The sequence below is a fragment of the Castanea sativa genome, chromosome 11, assembly GCF_040712315.1.
Source record: "Castanea sativa cultivar Marrone di Chiusa Pesio chromosome 11, ASM4071231v1".
NCBI classification, from domain to species: Eukaryota; Viridiplantae; Streptophyta; class Magnoliopsida; order Fagales; family Fagaceae; genus Castanea; species Castanea sativa.
In genome coordinates this window covers 14,750,381-14,774,828 of record NC_134023.1, presented here as the reverse complement: position 1 = coordinate 14,774,828, position 24,448 = coordinate 14,750,381, and the positions used below count along the sequence as shown (strand labels likewise).

Here is a 24,448-nt window from a genome sequence, read left to right as displayed (position 1 = left end):
GAATTGGTGTTCTTTATCAAAAGTGTCTAATTAACTAAAACTATAAATCTATAATTGATGGTGAAATGTTGTTCTTACAAATCTAATCTCATCCCAACTTAATGGGAAAAGTTAGAAAAGATAAATTATTGAACTTCAAATGAATCGAGAGGGAGAGAGAGAATTTTTTAATAAGTAATGCTACAGCCACAAACTATTTTATAACAATTTTAATTACAACCAATTGATGTGGTTAATTTCATATTAATTTTCACCTAGGTTTACCATTAACATCATTTTTTTATTATTTACTAATAATCATTCACTACATCAACAATTTGTAAATTTTTTTGTAAAAAAGTTTGTATCCTAGCATTACTATTTTTTAATTATGAGTAACACTAAACTACAAATTTACAATATATACACGTATTACATCCTGAAACAAACTCAAATACATGATTGAATCAAACAGTAAGACATAACAAATGTTGTCGTCTTAAAAAATAATTAAATTCAACATAATCATAGATTTAATTAAGAAACCTCACATTAAACAATATAATAGAAACATTGTTACTTTTTTTAATTATTAAGTTCCACACACATATATTTAAATTTAATTAGATAGCCTACTTTTACATTGGGCTTTTACTTTAATTAGTTGCCTCAAATAAAAACGTGAGCTTTTTCTTAATTTTAAATAAAGTAATGTTAGGAAAAAGCTTGCCTTATTCATTAAGGAACCCAAAAAAAAAAAAGATTTTCGAATTAATATAATAACAACGGTCGGAAGGGCAACTTTATTTCCACTATAAATAGACACCGCCACTCTTACTTTTCAGCACTCTCTCTCTCTCTCTCTCTCTCTTACTTTTCAAAATTCAAACCCTAATTTTCTCTGTTTCCCATCGGCGATTTGAGATTATTTCTGATTGAACGAAGATCTCGGCGGCTCGATTTTCAAAATCTCTCAGGTTTGCTATTGCGATTAGATTTAGACTTAGATTTAGGATTTCTTTAGCTATGATTGCACCGACTTTTGTAATGATCGAATCTATTCTCAGCCTTAGACAATGTTACCAAAGTAATTTACTTTCTCTAGGGTTTGCTCATGGATCGGCGATTAGGTTTTGGAAGTTTGTATTTTGTTATGTATTTGATAAGGGATTTTGGAATAATTGGATTGTTTTTTTCTGTAAGCTGTTATTGTTTGAAAGCCTCATTCGCAGAATTTCGAGATCCTTCTCTAGGGTTTCTTTAGGATTCCTAAAGAATTCATGTTTCTTTGGAATTGATTCGGCAGAATAGGGAATTTTCATGTTTTTTTTAGTGGGGTTTCTGATTTGGCGGAACAGAGAATTTAAAATCCTTCATGGGTTAGCAAGGATTTTCTTGATTTCAGTAGGGTTTTTTGATTTGGAATTGGATCTTCTTCAATGGAAGAAAGAGAGTGGTTTTTTTTTTTTTTGGCTGCTTCGCTTTGTGAAACGCTCTATTCATTGGTTTCCTATTCCTATTATTTGTGGGTGTTTATAGTATGGAGATTAAAACTGCAAGAAGAGGGCCACAGGGAAAAGAAAGTTCTGTTTTTGATCGATTAGGAGCAGGACGAGGAGGACATTTAAACAACAGCAGCAACAAGATATGCATATTTTGGCTCAGTGGTACATGCCTTAAAAACCCATGTAGGTTTGCCCATTCAGAAACACCTGATGTGGCCACCATTCACCGTCCCAGGCAGACTCCTTACTACCCTCGCTCCAGCAACGCTTTAGTTTCAAACACTTGGCGAAGGGCTCCTAGGAATTCACAAAATGTTCAGGAGAAGGTTGTCAACCACATGTCTTCCGAAAATGTTCCTAGGAAGTCTGAATCAGATTTGGAAGATATTAAAAGGAAGTCGCCAGAAAGCATTTCTGAGAGTCCTTCAGAATGTTCTGTTGTTGAAAAGGATTCTAATCTGGAGAATGTGGTTGAAGAAAAGCCTCTGGAGCATGTTCCTACGAAAACCGCAGAAAGGGTTTGTGAGTTCTGGGTGCAAGGGACGTGTGTCTATGGTGATCAGTGCCCTTACCTACACTCATGGTTTCGTGGGGATAAGTTCAAAAGGTTGGCAGAGCTTCAAGGGCACAACAAGGTACCTATTTGTGTTTGATGAACTTTATTCTTCCATTTCCATTAGGATTTTGGTGTAAATTTTTTTAATTTGGAATCTGATTTAATAATGAGACCTGAACTCAGTTTATGCCAAAGTTAAAGTTGGCCTAGGCTAGCCTAATTAGTTGTTTCATCATTTGAATACTAATATAGCCCATTCATGATATCTAGATTATAGAAATTTGATTTGTTCCTGAATAAGAACATGGAGCATTATATGCTTCACTGCTATTTTTACAATGGGATTCATAAATGACAATTGATAGAAGACCAAAAGATATTGTTGGTTTATAGAAATTATATCCTAGATAGAGCAAGTTGTTTTTGAAAAACCATATTTATGAGTTTTTTGATAACAGGCAGTCAACGGAATTGCACTTCCTCTAAGATGCAATAAGCTTTGTTCAGGTAGCAGTGACGGAACAATTCGGCTTTGGGACTGCCACACTGGTCAATGTGCTAATGTGATTAACCTTGGTGACGAAGTTGGATCTGTTTGTAGTGAAGGCCCATGGCTCTTTGTTGGCATGCCAAATGTTGTGAAGGTGAGCTTAAGACCGAGTAATGTTGTGATTTTTTTTTCCAGATTCTGTCAGTTCAAGATGTGACCTTGATTTGGCATGTTGGTGATGCTGCAGGTGTGGAATACTGAATCAGGTGCTGAATACAGTCTCAATGGACCTGTTGGGCAAGTCAATGCATTGGAATCTGTTAATGATTTGCTTTTTGCTGGGGTAGAGGTAAGCCACTTTACTAGTAGTTTAGAATTATTGTGTTCTCTTAGTAGCTTTTATTCTTTCTAGTGGATTAAATTTGAGCAATGTAGTGGTTATTGTGCTAGTCTCACACGCTAGAGGTTCCCGGTTTGAACCGGGGCTAAGATGATACTGTTAAAGCCATTTGCTTTTACTTATTAAAAGAAAAAAAAAATCCATATTTTGATGCCCAGGGTCTCGCTAGATTTTGGTGTTGAGTGTTTCCTGTGGGTTATATGCTGTCCTTAAATCCATTCACTTTTCAGCATTGTTTTATCCTACTTGCTTCTTACACCATTGTTCCATACATAATTTATATTCTTATTAAAGTTGGTCCGAAATTAATGTATTATTACTTTCAATTGCAGGACGGTGTTATTTTGGCATGGAAAGGCACTTGCAAAAGTAATCTTACATTTCAACTTGCTGCAACCCTTAAAGGCCACACCCATGGTATAACATCTTTAGTTGTTGGAGGAGGCAACAGGCTGTACTCAGGTTCCAAGGACCATACAATAAGGGTTAGTTTTTTCTCCTTAAGATTTTTTTTCCTGTTGTTCTATCTTTTATGTTATGAGTAGTTAGTATTTGAAGAGAGCTTGATTATTTAGATCATTGGTGCTCTCTTCTGCTTTACTTGCTTCTGCTATACTGGAAGGACTGTGATTGGATGGTATCTCATTTAGACATGGTGCTGACCTTTTGTTTAGCGATTCTGTATTGTTCTTGATCGATTTTTCCCCTTTCCAAATCTTGCATAAAACTAATATGACGTACTTACCTCATGTATTTTGACTAAGTTACTTAAATTGATTAATTGAGTTCCACTCTATAAAACTCAGCAATATATATCTGATGTGATACTGATGATTTTAATTGATTAAATATCCTTTTTGTTTTAGTTGTCATTATCTTTATATGTGCACAAGGATCATATATTATGTTTTGAGATATGTCAGGGAAAGAAAAAAGAATTAATCTCTGTTCTTATTTTTTGTTTCAGGTTTGGGATCATGAAAATTGGCAGTGTATTATGACATTGAATGGGCATGATGATGTTGTGAAGTCTCTTATGTGCTGGGATAAGTATTTGTTCTCTGGTTCATTGGATTGCACCATAAAAGTTTGGGCTTCTACTGATGATGGCAGCTTGGAAGTAATCTATACTCACAGTGAAGAACAAGTAAGTTATTGAACCACAATTAGTTTCATTTACTTTCTTATTTGCTTCCCCCCTTCAGTAATCTATGCCATGTTGTTGATACTGTAGCCTTAGTTTTTCAAGTGTTAACTAATTGGATGGCATGATTTTTCATGGTACAGGGTATCCTTGCACTTTCAGGGATGACTGATCCGGATGTTAAACCAATCTTGTATTGCTCTTGTAGTGATAAATCTGTCCACCTCTATGAACTGCCAACGTGAGTACAATTTTCCCTTTGCGAAAATCTTTCTTCTTTGCCCTCTTGGATTTGACTAATATTAGTGATTTTTGTTTTAGATTCACTGACAGGGGCAGATTATTTGCAAAACAAGAAGTCCAGACTCTTCAAATAGGTCCTGCGGGCCTCTTTTTTACTGGGGATCAGACTGGTTTGCTGACAGTGTATACATGGCTAGCAGACTAATGGTTGAGACGTGCCCAAGACTAAGACTAGTAAAGCAGTGTTTTGATTAGTTATGGCAAACTGTGTACAGTATTTTGAGTACATTTTCCAATGTACAGTATGTTTTGATTAGTTATGGCAAACTGTGTACAGTATTTTGAGTACATTTTCCAATGTACAGTATTTTGAGTTTAGAAATTCTTGTTATTATGAACATTGAGGACAAAACAATGAAATGTTGTTACTACATAATGAAAATAAATATAGCTACATACCCAACGTAAAGACTTTGGTTTACTGTTTTTCTCTACTCCCCCTGCGGGTGAACAAAGTTACAAAATAAAGTGGGATTGGATGATATTCATATCTCCTTCTCCTTGATTTATTAGATGTTTTTGAGGTCTACTTGGAGTTTCAGAATTCCTTTTTCCAGCAATTGCTCGGTTTACAGAACTTTCACCGATAATATTGAAGAAATGTATTTCAATTTATGATTTGCCATCCATTCGGTCATCCAGTTATTGCTCAAGCCAGGCAATGAGCACAAAAACAAAATATTTCTTGAAAATTTTGTAATAAAGTTTATAAGCAGCAGGAAAATGAAGTAAAAAACAAAGAGAAGACCAATAACCATTAAAAATTTCAACAATTTTTATATTATTTGTATAGTTATGTAAATATAATTTTTTTTTATTTGAAAAAAAATAAATAAATAAATAAAACTGCATTCTTGATAGGAGCAAATATGTTGCTATTGATTTCAGTATTTAGGGATAAAGAATTTGGGAATGGCAAATTAGCCTAATGCATATGAGAACGTGTATAGTTAAGGAAAAATGACAAAGAGCAGGCTTACAACTGACAAATAAATTATCAAAACAACAATTAAGGTTGATAGAGACCAAATAATGGTCTTTCTAAAGCCAACTAAGTCTACCAAAATTAAGTATTTATGCAATCAAAAGATTCTTAACAAACTCACGTAGGGTCTAAATTTCTTTCTTCTTTTTTTTTTTCTTTTTTTTTTGTAGCCACCCAACTCCATTGTTGTCACCCTATAATAAGCAACAATATCAAAACCTGATAAACGATATTCACGTGGTTTTCTTATATTCACGTTTTTATATATGAGTTCTATTTGAACTCAAATTGGTTTTTTAAAACTCAAATTGATATTTGTAGCATTGTTTGTGGATTTGGAACTTATTTTGATTGTTGTGAATCACTAATGCTTTAAAATTTTGAGTTCTATTTTGTGAATCATTAATGCACGTGGTTTTCTTATATTCACATTTTCATATATGAGTTCTATTTGAACTCAAATTAGTTTTTTTAAAACTCAAATTGATATATGTTTTTTAAAAAAAATATTAGTTGAATGCTAACTTTGAGTTTAGGCGAAAAAAATACTTATTATTTTATCGTGATTTAGAGTCTGAAAGGAAAAAAAAAAATTTCTTTTAACTTCCACGGAAAATGCTACCTACAAAATAGGACCACACTTTTTTTTTTATCAATATCTTTTCTTTTATTTTATTTGGTCAGTTTGATGGGTGTTTAATATTTTCTCTAATTAATGAGTATTTTTAAAAGAGTGCAAATGATATATATTGATTTGTCTTTTTTTTTTGTTGTGGTTATTTGGTTTGATTCATTATTTTAGTGTATGTGCTCTAATTGGTGCTCTCTCTTTCTACTATTATTTTTGTATGTTGTTTTCCTTACATTTAAGCCTTACTCTCTTTTTTTTATTTCGTATTTTTTTTAGAGTGACATATCAACAATTTTGTTAGATTGCATAACATGCACATTGGATGAATTCGGATGAGTGAAGTGGTAGTCAATCTATCAAGTAGTTATGTAACACTACGTTTTCAATTAATTGAAACTGTTACACTTTAGCTTATTTTTTCTCAATCACATCTCTTCCATATGAAATTTAATACTATTTTTTGTTGTGCCTTTCATTGCACATGTATTTAAAAATAGAGAATACATTTATTTTTCTAAATTAAAGGAATGGTAACATTGATAGCCTTAGTTTTTTTTTTTAAAGCTTTTTTAAGCATGCTAAAATTTAATTATGAATAGTAAAGAGGTAATGTCTGAACAAGTATATTCAAGAAGATAGTCTGAGGAAGATTATGTCATCGGCTATGTAATGCCGAGGTAGAAGAAGGGCTGGTTAACATTCATAGGAAATGTTCTAGAAAATCTTATAGGTAAAGGTAAACATGAAAGATAAGAAGAAGGGCAGTGGAATATCTAAGATAAAACTGTTACCACCGCCCTGCATTAAATGCTCTGCAACTGCTATTCTGGCCGCATTAATGGAGAAGTGAGACCTGAGCATCAGAGTTGAGTCTAGCTCCTGTCTCCAAAGACTTCAGAGGAGGTGGATGGGACAAGTATCTAAATTAGCAATCTAACCCTGACGTGGAGGATGAAGAGGAAGAGAAGGGGTGGATATAAAAGGAAGAAGGGACCTTCAAGGAAGGGGATCAGAAGAAACAGAGAAAAAACACTGTATACCTCACTATCCATAGCTGTAATCTATCTTGGGAAGAGATAATATAAATCATCATCGGCTTGTGTCCGAGGAGAAGATTTTTTCATATAAACAGTTCCTTGTGTGTATCATTGTGATTAAGCCCATCATTTTTTGTCATCTAACATCACTAGAACCTAAATTTAAAGCTCATTCTCTACAAATTTTATTGTAAAAGGCCTTTTAGGCCCATCCCCTTCTGACTGTGGGTTTGGGTTCAAATTGTGTCCTTGCAACTCCTGTAAAGATTCCATGCCACTGGTGAGCAGTATAATTCTTTCATAGCCAATCAAAATGGAAAGTCATATTTTTCCTATAAATTCATAAGCATATACCAACACAAATCTGACATAGTAACCCATCTTCTTCATTCGGCTATGAGTGAGATTGTATACCATGAATGAAACTGCTATAAAAAGAAAAATATAACATAAGATTCAAACTCAATTCATCTCATTTTCGTCCATTTTCAGAGCAACCAAACCAAAATTAAAAGTTACAAATTTTCTCAGAATCTCACATTTTGTAGCCGAAAAGCACAAGATTAAGTAGATAAACCAAAATTCAAAAGATTTAACTTTTAGTACCATAATAAATCAAAAAAATAAAATCCAAAATCTCAAAAGTTAAAATTTCCTGAAGGCCAAAAAAATTAAATAATTAAACTAAGAAATAATTAAAACTAATAAAAAAAATGCATGACTACAAAACAGAAAAAAAAAAAAAAAATCAGATAAGAGGGAATACTCTCGAAAGAATAATCCCTAGCCATTGATTGAAAATTTGCCAATCAATTTCAAATATTGCAAGGTGTCATGATCCATGGGAAAGAAGCTCATGGTTGCAACAGAAGATACATAGAGGGCGTTTGGATAGCGCAAACGCGCGTCCATGTCCAAGTTTTTTTTTTACGCGTGTTGTTACTGTTCATTGGCCATGAACAGTGATTTTAGGCCAATGAATAGTAATTTTTGGCATGAACAGTGTTTTTTACCAATTTAAAAATTATTTTGCTACAGTGTTTTTAGTTTTCAGTTTTCAGCAATAAGTTCAATCCAAACAGACCCATAATAGTAGCACGGTCCGATAATGATAGCGCACTCATGCCTTCCCTTGCATAAGAGAGTATAGAGCAACATCTATTGTTAGATAGATTGCCATAACAGGGAACAATGACTATAAAAATTGTCAAAATAAAACTTGAAAATATTCAATGCTAAAGTATGATACAAACTATATAAATTTGCTATTTAACTAAAACAATGTTGGGGACTAGGGTGTTCACCAAACCACTGAAATGACAAGACCACACCCAAACCAGCCAAAATCGCCCACAAAATGGAGTAACCACACCACACCATAAGTGGTAGTGAACCATACTTCGCCACATTGCACTATGCAATACGGAGTGCGGTTTATAATAAGAAAACCGCACAAAACCACATTGGAATGCATTCCAATTTCACATTAAAAATGGCTTCATTTTGGTTAAATACAAAATTGGAAGTTTTAAACTTTATTCACTTCTCCATCTCACACTCACACTTAGAAAATCATAAGTTCAAAAGTTTAATATTATGATTATTATTTTGTATATATTTGTGATACTTTTAGTTTATTGTCTCATGATTTTTTTTTTTACTCATATATATTTGTGTTACTTTTTTTGTTATACAAGTTATATATATTTTTTAAAAAACTTACGGTCACACAGTTACACACACTGTCATGATTATTAATAGTAAACTAGTCGCTAACTCGTGCTATACACGGGAACCTACCTATTTGTGAGATAAATTAAAATAATTTTATAAAAAATTTAAGAAACTATACCATTGTATGAGTTGTTGTTGTATAACTTCAATTTGTGTTATAATTACAATGGTTTACAAAATATTTGTCAGACAGTTTCACGTACAGCAAAAAAATAACTCAAAAATTTAGATATTAAAACTTCTAAAAGACCATATTATATTAAAGAATCAGATGATTCACTACTTAAAAATTATTGAAACAAAACAAAATATATATGATTAAACAATAGAGAAATATAAAAGAAAGATGAGTTACATTCAAAAGAATAATTTTAATTATTGCAAGCTTTTTTATCTTGTAAAAAATACACGAAAAACCATATAATATATTTTTTTTAACAAAATAGAGGAGAAGAAAATAACAAAACAAAATGGGGCTTGCTTTGCTTTTATAGTGTTAATAATTAACCTCGCAAATTTGGAGATAAATTATCAATGTTTGAGTTTGAGTTAAAGTTTGAGTTGTTAGAGAGACAAAGTTTCATTTTTTTGTTAAGTTTGGAATAAACAAAAATAATTTTATTTAAAAAAATGATAATGATGAGTTTGAGTTTTAGTTGGAATTGTTACAGAGATAGAGTTTCACTCATTGTTAAGTTTGGACTAAACAAAAATAATTTTATTTAAATATTTTTAAAAAATAAAAATGATGAGTTTGAGTTTTAGTTTTAGTTAGACTTGTTAGAGAGATAGAGTTTGAATCCTTGTTAAGTTTGGACTAAACAAAAATAATTTTATTTAAATAAAATGATAATTGTATTTAAATATTATGCTGATGTGAAAAATTGTGGAAGTTTAAGAGGTTTTGTTTATATATATATTAGAAATTGGTCATAAGATCTTGAAAAATTATCATCCCAAAAGTGACCAAACCACACTTTGTATTCTGCACATGTGACCACAAAATTGAGGTTAAGTGCAGTTATAGTTTTTCCCAAACCGCACATGTAATCGATTACATATTTTCACACAATTTTCCACAAAGTAGACGTGATCCTTTACAAGCACTTACAACAGAGTAGCACAAAATGCGAAGAACTTGAATTTAATTTTCAAATTAAACTTGGATTTTGAATAATCAAAGGCAGTAATTTCAAAATATTTACTAAGATTTTCATCAAGGAAATAGGATATAGTTGTGATAACCCTCTCACACATTTTCTCTTTTGAATCAGGATTCAGGGGTTTGAGACTAGAGAGTATGTATGAACAATCAAAGAATTACATACATTGCTTCTATACTCTTTCTTGTAGAAAAGAAACGGTGCAACAGGGAGAAAAAATAAAGCGAATTTTTTAGAATACACAGAGAGACAGTTATAGATATGGCAATGGTGCCATATCTAACCTTCTGTCAGGTGGAGAAAAATTAGTTTGAAAATGCCTCAAGAATTCCTCTTGGATCTTAGCTGTTAACAGCCCTCCTCAATAAACAATTTGTTACAGTCACTCCAAAACTGTTTACCTTTGGTAGTTTTTTTTCAAGACAATGTGTTATTAATGTCTAAGGATGTGAATGGTAAGTCATACAAAACAACAGTATAGTGTAATTAGCTGAGCAAACCTAATATTACATGAGCAATATTTTACTGCTGAAAATTAGAGAGCATCAAAGAGCCATGAATAAATGTTCAGTCTAATCTGAAGATACAAAGTATGTTGAAGAAAGCCAAGATATTTCATCCCAGCTTCATTGAAAGTGGACCCCACTTGAGACCTCAATTAGAGCAGGTTAAACAATGCTTATCAAGAACAACAAGCAGGTCCTAAGTAACATAAAGCAATATGAGCAAGTGTACTATGATAAGAAATCTTCAAAAAATAAAATTTCAAACCTAGAGATAGTGTGATAAACTGACAAAATTTTAAGTATATTACTGCAAAAGCTCATTATGCCCATGGCCAATCCTATTTATTTGGTGAAAATTTCAGAATTAATTATGAACCTAACATCACTATGGACATTAGAACAATTGCACAAACAATAATTACTACTTATAACTAGATTCTTGGTTTCATCTTATGTCACCAAATGCATAGTTTAACTAGTCAAAGGTAGAAACTTGGGATCTAGTGAGCTCATTGACAACAACCCACCTTGTTAATCTGAGATTGATACTAACTTGGTCAGATGCTCTTAAGAATATACAATTAGCCTCCAACAGCAGGTATGGTAGTAGAATCAAGAATATACAATCAAGCTCCAACTTGAGGCAATTCATGCTCATCAGCAATAAGATCGAACAGATCCAGTCTGTCCAACTCTAATACTATCCCAAGGAGATTTCCCAGTCAACATCTCACAAACAACACAACCCAAACCCCAAATATCAGAAGGAGGCTCTTGCACACTAAATCAAACATTCAGGTGCCATATACAATGCGGTGCCTCTCAATCCCAACCTCATCTTTTTCCTTTTGGCCAACCCAAGATCCATAATCTTTGCCACAAAATGATCACTATCAGTAGCATTAGTATTAGTACTCACATTCACAAACAAAACATTCTCAGGCTTGATAAGCCTCAATGAGGTTAAGTCTCAATAACATTAAACTTTTTTTTTGCCATAAATACAAGTCAAAGGAGGTCTATTTAGTTTTAAAAAATACAAGTTATTCTTGAAATTTTGATAAGATGCAAATGAAGTTAAAGTATGTTACATGAAGGATGGGGCAATGGAAGTTCATAAACATATAATCAAGAAGTCAGGAGGCAATGAAGATTTTTTGGATGACATGTGTAGCAGGAAGTCAGCGTCTACATGCTTATCCATTTTAGGACATTATATACTGCACATACAAATGGAGGGACAAGTGCCAAAACTTTTAATATGATGGCAAAGTACATTAAACTGCAATGATATGAAATGGAGGTTTGATATAAAGCATCTTAATCTAAAAGAAAATGAGTACAAAAACCACAAAAATCAGTTTCAAAACGCCTCACTAGCCTATATAGGAGTGAATGACCAGAAGGATAAAATAAAAAAAAAAAATAAAAAGAAGCTTTTCAAAACAACATTGAAGTTGCAGTAACAACAGTAGTGCTGTTATATGCAATATTAGGCCAAGGGTTTTCTACAAGGTACCATTTGACTCCCAAGTGTCCAAGTGAAGCATCAAATAAAGCTGTACAAGAGTAAGAGTATTGTGAAATTATCTGAGCAAACCTATGATATTAAATGGGCAACATATTACCGCTGAAAATCAGAGAGCATTAAAGGGTTCATGAATGTTCAATCAAACCTGAAGAAAGCCAAGATCTTTCATGCCAACTTCATAGGAAGAGGCCTGCAGGAAAACTCAATAACAGCAGTTAAATGTGCTTCTCCAGATATATAGTCTTCCCAACAACTAGACATGCCAAAAGTGGAGGGTTGGTATTTTTGGTTCAATTAGCATCATAAAGTGGTATGAGTGAGTGTACTCTAAATCTGCAGAACATGCAATCACAAAACAAGAGACAGCAAAATTGATAAACTACCAAAAATTGTCCAAGAGAGTAGCATCGGAAAGTAGTTCACCATTATCTAGCATTCTAGCTAAAACTTCAAAGTAACGTCCACAAAAGTAACACTAGAGATCTACATATAAAAAAAATAAAAATAAATATATATATATATATATATATATATATATATATATATATATATATATAAAAGGAGAAATGCTGGAGCTCATTAAACCCATAACTAACCCTACTAATTGGTTGAAGTTTTCAAAATAAATTATGATCTTATTACCACTGTGGACATTAGGCCTATTTTGCAAACCATAATTACTAATTTTAACTAGATTCTCGATATTATCTAATGTCACAAAACAGAAAATTTTACTTGACAAAGGTATATTCAGGAAAAAAAAGGTTTGACAGAGGTAGAAACTAGGGATCCAGTGGATACCAAAGCTCAACAACAATAGTTGAAATAAGCAAATTCTTTTCAAATATGGCTGACACTCATCCATGGCAACACAAATATGGGTGGTATTGTTGATATCATTCCGGTTGCAACCTATACCTTCTAGACTTTTTCTTTCATCAAACTTTGTATCCTAAGCACACTATACTGCTGTCCAGCATCATTCTTTTATTTGAAAGCAACACATGGTAGCCACAATTTGGGAAAACAAAACCCTAAGCATTTGTCTAAGCTTAACAGAATGCATCACATATATGAAGGACCAAAAAAAAACCCAGAAACTAAACAATAATTTACTAAATTTTTTCGTAGAAAGTAGTCAACTTTAATACATTAAACACAAACAAAATCCAAACCCAGTTCAGCATTGAATCCATGGAACTAGAAATGGCTGAAATATGATAGGAGTACTGAGTACACGACAAAAATAGATGAAATTGATTGCTTGCTGTGTGCTGTACCCATTATTTTTGCAAGTTATGACACAACTTTCAAATTATATAATGAGATGAATCCTCTGCTAATACAAGAAAATTGCCAACTGCAGCATTGACACAGAAGGCCTATGAGATGCTCCTCAAATATAGTTTATATGCAACCAATAATCTAAATTTATAAAACAAACAAATAGTGTACAAACTACAAACAGAGAACTATTATACAGGATTCTGAATTAAGAATGAGAAAACAGTTCCTCCTAACTCTCTCTATCTCTCTGGTTTCTTTCTTTCCTTCTTTTTTATTTTAATATGTGGGAGCTCCTGATCTAACAATATAGCAACTCACAACAGAGATCTTACTTGAAAATCCATAAAAAAAAAAAACAAAAAAAAAAACAGCGCATGCAAAGCGTGTTGGTTGAATTAGTGCTTTCCTGAATTAGGTATAACTAGCTAAGTTTGTAAACCATCTCAACTATCAGGGAGTCAAAAAATGAAGTTTTTGGCAGCAAGTAATCAACTTTTTTACATTACATACAAACAAAACCCAAACCCAGTTCAGCATTACTTATTTGACTTGAAATGGTAGAAATATGATAGGATAGTACACAACAAAAAATAGATGAAAAGAAGACAGAAATCCATTAAAAAGAAAGTACTCCTTTGAAAATTTCTTTGTAAAAGCCATTCCAGAAAATTGCCATAGGAGTACTTGCTGCCATACGAGAAAAAGCCATTCAAGAAAATTTCCATACAAATCCTACGCTCATAGGAGTACCTGATAAAAAATAGATGAAAACAAATTCAGACAGATATAATACCTGAAACACAAATCCACCAGATCCAAATTGCCAATACTAAAGCAAAACAGAGAAACATACCCATTATTTTTACAAATTACAACACATCCTACAAATTCCATTGTGAGACAAATTCCCTGCTTATACAAGGAAATTACAAGTCAGAACATGCAATGTGCAGTGGTTGGAATTGTTGCTTTCCGAAAAAAGAGGTTTAACTAGCAAAGAATGTCAAATACCACAACTCTTAGCCGTCAAACAACAACACAAAATGAAAGGGAAACAGGAAAATAAATTGTAAGGAAAAAGCACAACCTTGTTATAGCAAAATTGGTTTATATTATATACTTGAAAATGTTTCAAGAATAAGTACAATTTTGTGCATGCCTACTGCCTTGTACACTAATCATATAAGGAATACTCTAACTAAAATTGTAATAATGAACAATTCAGTGCCTAGTTAAGATAGTATATGAGGAATACTCTATCAGATATTGTAAGAATATACAATTAAGCTCCAACAGCAGGTATGGTGGAATATACAGTCAAGCTCCAACAGCAGGTATGGTAGAAGCAGGGCACTTCAAAGTTCGATGTGCTGCTCTCTCACATATATGGTTATCATAACATGTAACCCTCTTCCTTTTCTGGCCTAAAACAGGCACATTTTCATCTGATCTCCCATCCAAATGTTCTCCCAAATCATCAAATTGCGAAGGAGGAGAACATAACCCCATACCATCAGCATGCTGCAAGCTCAAATCACCAGAAGAGCAACTAAACTCATAATCAACCGAGAAACAAAGAGACTGATAATCGGCCTCATCAGTCCCAGAAACACAGGTAACAGCCGGTAGTTCTTCATCATCAAGTCCGTCAAGAAACGGGTGATCCATCAACATCTCAGCAGTAAACCTATACATATATTTCTTTACAAGGCACGCTTTCAGAAAATCTTTGGCTTGACTTGAAATCCCAGTTGGAATTTCAGGCAATTCACGCTCGTCAGCAATAAGATTGAACAGATCCCGTTTGTTAAACTTTTTTCCCCTATCCCAAGGAGATTTCCCAGTCAACATCTCACAAACAACGCAACCCAAAGCCCAAATATCAGAGGGAGGCTCTTGCACACACTCAATCAAACACTCAGGTGCCATATACAAAGCAGTGCCTCTCAAGTCCATCCTCATCTTCTTCCTCTGCCATGACCTCTTGGCCAACCCAAGATCAGCAATCTTGGCCACAAAATGAGCACCGTCAGTAGTACTAGCACTCACATTCACAAGCAGAACATTCTCAGGCTTAATATCACAGTGTACATACCCACATCCATGAATATGATTAAGCCCTTTTAGAATACACTTAGTGTAGCGTTTAACATCACTTTCAGGCAAACCACACCCACCAGAATTGCGAATCAAATCTCTCAAGCTTCCACCAGAAGCGTACTCAAGCAACAAGTTATAAACCATGTCACCGTTATCTTCAACCGTGGAGTCTTCACCAAAGCAGTGAATGACAAAAGGGTAGCCCTGAACATTGTCAAAAACCTCTTTCTCCTTCTGAAGTGTAGCAGAAACAGAAATCTCCGCTGACTTCACTGCCATCAACGAAGGAAAAGAGCGAAACTTGGAAGTGGGTTTGGCCAGAAACACAGACCCAAATGCTCCTTTGCCCAGCAATGGGCCTCTCTCCCACAATCCTGCATACATTTTTCACAATCTTTCAACGAGGGTTTGTAAAATTGTGGAAGGGAATTGGAACTCAACTTGGTTTCGTTTTGATTTCTAATTCTAACGGTCGGTAAAGAAATTACCTTTTATTTATATTTATGTTTTTCTATCTTGGAAAAAAAAAAGAAAAAAAAAAGGTCCAAGTCCAATATCATGAACGCGTGTCAATGGCGCGTGGAGTTCACTAATGCGTAAAAAAGGGTTGGATAACAAGGGAGGGAGGTGTGGACGGGACTGAAGAGATGAGACAAGTTTCTTAACATTTCATTACAGCAAATACATGATACATACAAACACTGCTTTACTCATTACTAGCCTCACAGTTTCACTGACTCACTCACTCTCTCTCTTGCCCCAACCATTCTCGAGAAGATTCAAGCTTTGAGAGAAACATCTTCAACTGAAATCCAGTGTACGTTGGTCCCTTTTTCTCTTCTGTTCTTCTCAGATTCTTGATTCTTTCATATAGAAAATCTGTCTCAGATGGGGTTCTCTCTCTTTTCTCTATGCTTTTAACTTATTCATATTGAAAAGATTGGGTATTATGTTCTATATTCTATCTATCCATTAAGAACAACCCAGAATTTTGATTGTTCGGTTGATTGTTGTTCTTATGCTAAGGATAGAAATTTAAAACCTTGTATAAGTTGTTGTAAACTACGTTTGATTCTTTGGCCATGACTAGCCTACTGAATTCAGTGTCCCCTATTGCAAACCCATCACCAGAAACAACTACAAGAAAGGGTTGTGGGTTCTTCTCTATTGCCCCAAACTTCCATTCTTTTTCACTCAATAAGGGGTTTTCTAGAGTTTTGGCATCTACCCAGATCGCCATTTCTCCAAAAGACACTGTTTTTACTCTGCCCAATTGGAGGTTTGGGAAGAGTGACTCAAAAAGTAGGGAAATTAGACTCAGTGATGCATTTCTTCATTTGGAAAAAAAGGTAGGGAAGGGCCAAAAGCCTAATGTTGTTCAAGCAACTCAACTCTTGTATGATCTGTGCAAGGTAAATAAGATGAGAAAAGCGATTAGAGTGATGGAGATGATGATTGGATCAGGTATAATACCCGATGCGGCTTCCTATACATACTTGGTAAACTATTTGTGTAGAAGAGGCAATGTTGGATATGCAATGCAATTGGTTGAAAAAATGGAGGAACATGGCTTCCCGACCAATACTGTTACATATAATTCGCTTGTTAGAGGACTTTGTATGCATGGAAACTTGTACCAAAGCTTGCAGCTTTTGGATCGATTGATTAAGAAGGGGCTGGTCCCAAACGCATTCACATACTCCTTCTTGCTTGAAGCTGCCTATAAGGAAAAAGGAGTGAATGAGGCCATAAAGCTATTGGATGAGATAATGGCTAAGGGTGGGAAACCCAATTTGGTTAGTTACAATATTTTGTTAACTGGTATGTGCAAGGAAGGTAGGATCGAAGAGGCAATCAGGTTCTTCAGGGATTTGCCTTCAAAGGGGTTCAATCCAAATGTTGTGAGTTATAACATTTTGTTGAGGAGTTTATGCTATGAGGGGCGGTGGGAGGAAGCAAATGAGTTACTGGCTGAGATGGATGGTGAGGATCGCTCACCATCAATAGTTACTTACAATATATTGATTGGTTCGCTTGCTCTGCATGGCAGAACTGAACATGCTCTTGAGGTTTTGGATGAAATGATGAAGAGACGGTTCAGGCCTACCGCTGCAAGCTACAACCCGATAATTGCTCGTCTCTGCAAAGAGGGGAAAGTAGATCTTGTGCTTAAGTGTCTAGACAAAATGATTTATCGGCACTGTAGTCCTAATGATGGAACATACAATGCCATTGCAGTGCTTTGTGAGGAGGGGATGGTGCAAGAGGCATTCTTTATAATTCAAAGCTTGGGTAATAAGCAACAATCCTCCATGCATGATTTCTACAGAGGTGTGATCACATGCTTGTGTAGGAAAGGGAACACATATCCTGCATTTCAGATATTATATGAGATGGCAAAGAATGGATTTACACCAGATTCTTATACCTATTCTTCTTTAATCAGAGGACTGTGTTCGGAGGGAATGCTAGATGAGGCCATGGAGATATTCTGGGTAATGGAAGAAAATAACTATAGGCCAGATACTGACAATTTCAACGCACTTATACTTGGCTGTTGCAAATGTCGAAGAACAGATCTGTCCTTGGAGATTTTTGAGACGATGATTGAGAAAGGGCACATGCCTAATGAAACAACATATACCATTATCGTAGAAGGGATTGCCCACGAAAATGAAACAGAGCTGGCAGCCAAAGTTTTGAAGGACTTGCGTGTTAAACAGGTTGTTAGTCAGAGTACAGTGGAAAGACTTGTTATGCAGTATGACCTTGCTGGTTTACCAATTTAGATTACATGAGAATACCACAAGTATAGAAAGAAGCAAACAGGACCAGAGTTTTGTAGGAGAATGATTTGTTATTCAGTTTTAAGAGCGGTGACTGTGTCCAATCATGGGTATAGACTGACCAATGCAACAAAGCCTCTTTTAGAAGATTGATATTGCATTCAAATGTTTAGAAGTGAACAAGCTCATGCATGAGGATCTCAGCCCTGTGGTAATCCTCTATTTGCTTTGCTCCAAATTTAAAATTTTGTTTTGTAAATCATAGCCTGTTAATTTTGTAAAGGCTTTCTATCGCTCATTTTATGCTATAAATTTAGTCTAACAGTACATGGGCATGGCAAGCTTCTTTATTGAATATTATCTTGTGCAAACCAACTCTTTGGTTCCTTCTTCTTCTTTTTATTTTTATTTTTATTATTTTTATTTTTTGCAATTGTATTTGTTTAATCTTCTTTTCATTTATTTCACATCACCAACAACTATTACAAAGATAATTTGAGAGGAATGATTTAGAAATTGGTTAGTACCCTTAAGCATTTCTTATGTTTGCTCGCATGATTTTCAAATAGGAGTGTCAGATGGCTTACAAGATTGTATACAAAGTTTCTTCTATTTTCATCAACTACAGAGGTGAACCTTCTCATCAACTAGGCAGAGAGAGAGAGAGAGAGAGAGAGAGAGAGAGAGAGAGAGAGAGAGAGCATGGTTCCATAGCTTTATTTTTTTTTAACCATCAGAGCTTTTCTTCAAACACTTCATATCTACTTACTGGGAAGACTAAGATAACACAGCTTTGAGAAGAAAAGGCGTGCTACTGATTTGAGGAGAAAAATGTCTGTTCTAAGCTAGAGACATGAAGTTTCACTCCCTAACTATGCTTCATAAGTCCTTATATTGTTTGGAGCTGGCTGCTGAGCCTTGATATATGAAAAGAGGTTCTTTATTTTTGGCAGTTATAGAACTACTAATTCAACCCTCCTTTATTTAAAGGAGAAGTACAACCTAAACACAAAGCCATTATCTTCTGAAAGACATGTGTCATTGATTTTTACATCACATGATGTTCTACATCAGAGTGATATATAGGTGGAAATTGACCTCTTATTCATCATTCTCATTTTGCAATTGTCTTTCAAGTTTATCATGGAATAATAATTGAAATGGATATTATATCTTTAGCTCTCAGGTCTTTACTCATGTATAGTTTCTTTGCCATAATAAGTTACACTATATTAATCATAATACCCTTATACTAACTGAAGGAGCATGTTATGATGATTTTCAAATGTGTACTTATCAAAAAAAGAATAGAAGAAGATAATTTTTGGATGTATTGTTTAAATCCCGATCATGTGTTATGTGAATAAATGCCGAAAACACTAATTTCTGGATGCAGGATGCCACTGCATAGCACTCACTTCACAATCCTACTCATTTCAGCCATTTCACCAAGGCATCCAACCTTTAGTCCTGCCTGCCTGTGCCCCTAATTCGGCCACCCTCACCACTATTATCTAGTATCAAAACCAGGGTCTATTATTGTTATCTCTTCATAAATATCTCGTGGAAGACGTCCACCCAGTAGAGAGAAGAAAATTGTAAAATGAACCTTGGATATAAATGGTTTTCATTTCTTATTTAGATTAGTTGAGAAAAACTCAACCAATGGCTGCTTTATTCATTTATCGACTTCTATTATGAACTGTTGATTCTGCAACTTCATTTTTTGCTTTTAAAGCTTTGTTTGATTATAGAGAAGATGGAGTGAATTGTTTATTATTTATCAGAAAAAGAGAAGATGGAGTGAAAGAATATCGGGTAAAAAGTCATCGTACAAGTAATTAAGGATTGTTTTGTTGTTCCATTGTTTTTCCATCTATCTTCCTTGCTATCATAGTAATTATAGAATCCTGATAATATTTATCACAAAAAGGAATAGAGAGAATTGAACAAAAAAAAAACAAAAACAAAATCAATGTGGCTGAGGATTGATGTCTTTGAAAGGTTTTCAGTTTTTACCATTTCAAATGGCATTTCATTGCTCTACCAATAGGCTTTTACGCTTTTGCTTAGATTTTAGACCAACTGTTCGTTTTTTCTTATTTTATTTCAAGTGTTGAATTTTAATAGTTCTAGTTTTGACCTGTAAGGTAGAGACCAACAGCCAATTTCCAATTAGTAATATACATAATATAGTATCGAACAAAGTACACTTTTCTTTTCTTTTCTTTTCTTTTTCTATTTTTGAGAAGGAAGTACACTTTTCTTTTGACACTTAAAGATTTGGTTGTTTATTATTATTATTATTATTATTTATTTTTTTGGTTCTTTATGTTTCAAAGTTTTCATTTTGACCATTCATTTTTTATGTTGTTTTCATATTGGTCATGTCGTTTATTTCCATAAATAATACGATGACACCAGCATTATATGAGTGATCTGTCTCAATGAATGTTACTTATTTACACTTAACAATTAGATTACTAACAGAAAAACAAAAAAAAAAAGTGTTAGATCTCGTTTCCATATTGCCGTCCATTCTTTTTAGTTGTCTAGTATGTTCAAAACCATCAATTACAAACTACCACATGATAATTAGTAGGTCTCATTGTTGTTATTCATACACTAAAAACTTTTCAAGTATCACTAAATGAAATTATAAAGAATATCCATGATCGAGCTAGTCACAAGATGTTTTGTTTTAATTTGAAGCAACCCAAGCATTTCAATTAAATATATTCATGTGTTATTTAAAATTAAAGTACTTTGGCAAATCAAAAGAGGACAAAGTTTAGCTACAATACTATTTGTAGCTTAAGACTACAAAGTTATTGGACCTTTTCTCAGCTCTTGTTGGGCTATACGTAAGAAGGGCATAGAAAAAGTTCCAAAAAATAAGTTGGGTTTGAATCTTTTAATTTGATCTTGACCCAAAAAATGTTAATTGGATCAAGACCCAAATCTTCCGAATGGATCAAGGAAGTCAATACCGTACCGGAGGTTGTACCGGTTTGGCCACCGGTACGATATATTTCGGATACCGGTCAATACCGGTGTACCGTTTCGGGTTTACTGCTATTTTATATATATATATATATATATATATATATATATATATATATACACACACACACACCAAAATCTCTAAAAACCATATTTATAAACATATAATATTTCACTTATATTATAGTAAATATAAAAATTTATCATAAAACATTACCTCAATTCAGAACAAATTATTCATAGTTTTAGACTTTAGTATCAATTAAAAAAAAAACACACAATATAAAAAATAGAAAGCTTAGTTGTTCATTGCATACTAAGAAAACGAATAATACTAATAAGTTAATGTAAATAAGTTACTATTATGCCTTTACAAAAATTCAAAAATTACAAAATTAAAAATAAAATAAAAAAAAGTTTTTTTCTGTACCGGCCGGTACGCTCGGTACCGGCTGGTATTGCCCGAAATTGGCCGGTATGGCTGTTACGCGGCCGGTACGACCAGTATTTTTTCCGGTACAATATAGAAGTGTACTGGTACCGGTGCACTGGCCGGTACGGTATGTACCGGCCGGTATGGCCAGTACCGGTACGGTATCGACCCCCTTACTACAAACTAACTCAATAAAATATATATTACAATATATTTTGAAAATCTAACAATTAAATTGCATGCTCTTTACGCTCTTAATACACATGTTAAATTTTGGGTCAATCAAATATTATTTATTATATGATCTATAAATTTATATTTTGTGCATAATTTTAAATTAAAAAAAAAACTTGCAATTTAAAAATTTTATTAATGACATAGCTATTGATCATTAATTTTCTTGAAATTTTGCAAGCATGGAGAATATAAGAAGAAAATGTAATCCAGTGATGGATTTGTCAAAATTTACATCCAATAAAAAGATATTAAATAAGTTTGTAACTTAAGACTATAACTAATTTTGTAACTAAATTTTATCCATCATGTCTCTTCCGAAGAACAAGACCTAAAATTCTCATAGTAAAAACTATGATACATGTTGTTAATAAAAAATAGCTATCTATCATTAAACTTTCGCAAGACTCTTGTAAATAGAGATACTCACCAGATTATTTCAGATGGACACTCTCATAAGTTTAAAAGTTTTGTTGAAATCAAGCTCCAAAACATCTAAGTACGACAATAACTTCAATGAATCAATCTTCAAAGTTCTATTAGACACAAACTTTAAAACACTGAAGAATTTTTACATCAAAATCTTTAAATACAACTAAAAAAAATTAATATCAATAATATATAATTTTTATGATATTAAATACAATTTAATATACATTAATAATGTATATTACTTTATAAATGTTTTGAAAAAAAAACTTCAATTAATAGAAATTTAAAAAAAAAAATCCAATTTTTAATATATATTTTTTAAATAATTGAATAGTTGAGGGAGGAGTATTTAAATTCTATACATCTTTATTATAAACCCAAGGAGTTTTTCTGTTTTTGTTTAAGTTAAAAAGGTTATTGGAAAATTTTTAATAGTAAATAAGCAAATATATATATATATATATATATATATATATATATATATATATATATATATATATATATATATATATATAGCACGTTTGATTATTGGAGATAGGATCGTAGCCGAGGATTAGATGAGCCGCTCGGAGTTGGCCTTCTGAGTGTACAAAAATTTCAACCTGCAATATCCTATCTAATATTGCGAAATCGACAAGATGAGGATGGTAGTCCGCTGTGTGTGGGTTTGCAAAATTGATTGAGAAAAATAAATTATTAGAGTAAGTAAACATTTTATATAAATATAGGTTTGAAAGAAAAATGGTTCTGAATAATTTAACCGGATCCAGAACTTCACCTGGTGTCCCCTCCCTTGTTGGACAAGGAAGGCCATCGTGCCAATCCCCTGATATGAGTAGGAAGTCATTTTTCAGACCTTTGTTGGATTCAGGGAGGCACTGAATTAACCTAACCTCTGGATGTCTAGATTTTAGATAATATCCACCTTGTTTCTTTAAGTAATGAAGGTTATATACCCAGTTCACATCATGATGGGTGAGTCCTAGGTTCATTTTTTCATTTAAGGCATCTATGGAACCTAGAATCCTAAACATGTTTGGGGCGCACTGGGTAGGAGTTAATCCCTGGTGACGGTTCCCATTGGGATTTTCATCCCTCCTTCTATAAATGCTATCATGGGGATTACTACCTCTCCCGTTTTCCTTTTCTCATACCATTCCCTTTTCGAACAATATTTGACAGATACCGTTGGTGGAATTTGGTACCTAGCCTTAAATTGTTCTATTTTTTCTCTTGAATCTACTAGCGATGCAAATCTGCCCATGTTTAGGAGCGCCGTGTGGGTATGAGGGAAGAACTAAGAAACTATATGAACCGAGGAAAAGTAAACACCAGAGAGAGAAAAAGAGAAATAAGTGGAGTCTCGGAAACTTACTTTAAGAACGACAGAGTCACCTTGGCCTAGGTCTTGGTAAATGTGAGGGCGTGTAGATTGCAAAAAATTGGCAGATACACTGAGTAGATGTTGTAATGTGTGGAATGGTTTGAATTGTTGGTTTTTATACCAGTTGAAATCACAAAGGCATGAAACTTCCCGCCTATGTCTCTATGTCATCCTCAACCATTGGATGCGCATTATATCACTAGGCGTGGGGGACAGAAAGATGTCAGAATTTAATTTGGGGACGCTTCGCATACCGATACGTCAGGAATGAGCTAGGGGCAGTTCAGAAGTCATCATCCCTGTCAATGAAGATGTACGGTGTACCCAGGCTGAACGGTGACAAGTGTCGAGATCCTCCCTTCCTCCCGAGGTAACGAAATGAGAATCTCGAGGGGCTATTGTAGGGTATTGGGCCCAGGAATATATGTGGGTTGGCCCAAAGAGTATTCTTCGGGCTAGAAGCCCAGTCCGAGGACACAGAATGGTCCGAGAGGGTATGAATGTTGACTCATGAGAAAATACTAAATAAAGAAGAGATAATGTTTGAAAAAGTATGTCCGAGGAAGATTGTGTCCTCGGCTATATGAAGCCAAGGTAAGAGAAGGGTTGGTTAAAATCCACAAGCTATATTCTAGAAATTCCACAGGCTATGTTCTAGGCACAGTACACGTGGAGGATAAGAAAAAGGGCGGTGGAGTATCTAAGATAAATCTGTTTACCACCGCCCCCGCATTCAATGCACTGCAACTGATATTCTGGACACATTAATAGGGAAGTGAGATCTGAGCATCATGGTAGAACTTAGCTCCTATCTCCAAAGACTTC

At 33.9% G+C, this 24,448-nt stretch overlaps 3 protein-coding genes across 4 annotated transcripts; 2 read left to right on the top strand and 1 right to left on the bottom strand.

Annotated features, from left to right (window-relative positions):
* Positions 1–826: 826 nt before the first annotated feature.
* LOC142614403 (zinc finger CCCH domain-containing protein 48-like) lies at positions 827–4,780 on the top strand. Of its 2 annotated transcripts, XM_075786924.1 has the most exons (8): positions 831–956; positions 1,519–2,119; positions 2,499–2,684; positions 2,778–2,879; positions 3,263–3,415; positions 3,898–4,077; positions 4,218–4,315; positions 4,396–4,780. In XM_075786924.1, exons 2-8 carry the CDS (start codon positions 1,520–1,522, stop codon positions 4,520–4,522), a joined length of 1,446 nt encoding a protein of 481 aa, XP_075643039.1. In that variant the 5' UTR covers positions 831–956; position 1,519; the 3' UTR covers positions 4,523–4,780. The 2 variants fall into 2 exon arrangements, with proteins under 2 accessions (XP_075643038.1, XP_075643039.1); XM_075786923.1 differs by having other exon boundaries at positions 827–2,119.
* Positions 4,781–14,413: 9,633 nt separating this feature from the next.
* On the bottom strand, positions 14,414–15,793 carry LOC142618014 (mitogen-activated protein kinase kinase kinase 20-like). Its single transcript, XM_075790990.1, has one exon. The coding sequence runs from the start codon at positions 15,733–15,735 to the stop codon at positions 14,569–14,571; it is 1,167 nt and encodes a 388-aa protein (XP_075647105.1). The 5' UTR covers positions 15,736–15,793; the 3' UTR covers positions 14,414–14,568.
* A 229-nt stretch (positions 15,794–16,022) lies between these two features.
* On the top strand, positions 16,023–19,783 carry LOC142614877 (uncharacterized). Its single transcript, XM_075787523.1, has 2 exons — positions 16,023–18,348; positions 19,534–19,783. The coding sequence occupies exon 1, from the start codon at positions 16,434–16,436 to the stop codon at positions 18,138–18,140; it is 1,707 nt and encodes a 568-aa protein (XP_075643638.1). The 5' UTR covers positions 16,023–16,433; the 3' UTR covers positions 18,141–18,348; positions 19,534–19,783.
* Positions 19,784–24,448: the final 4,665 nt, after the last annotated feature.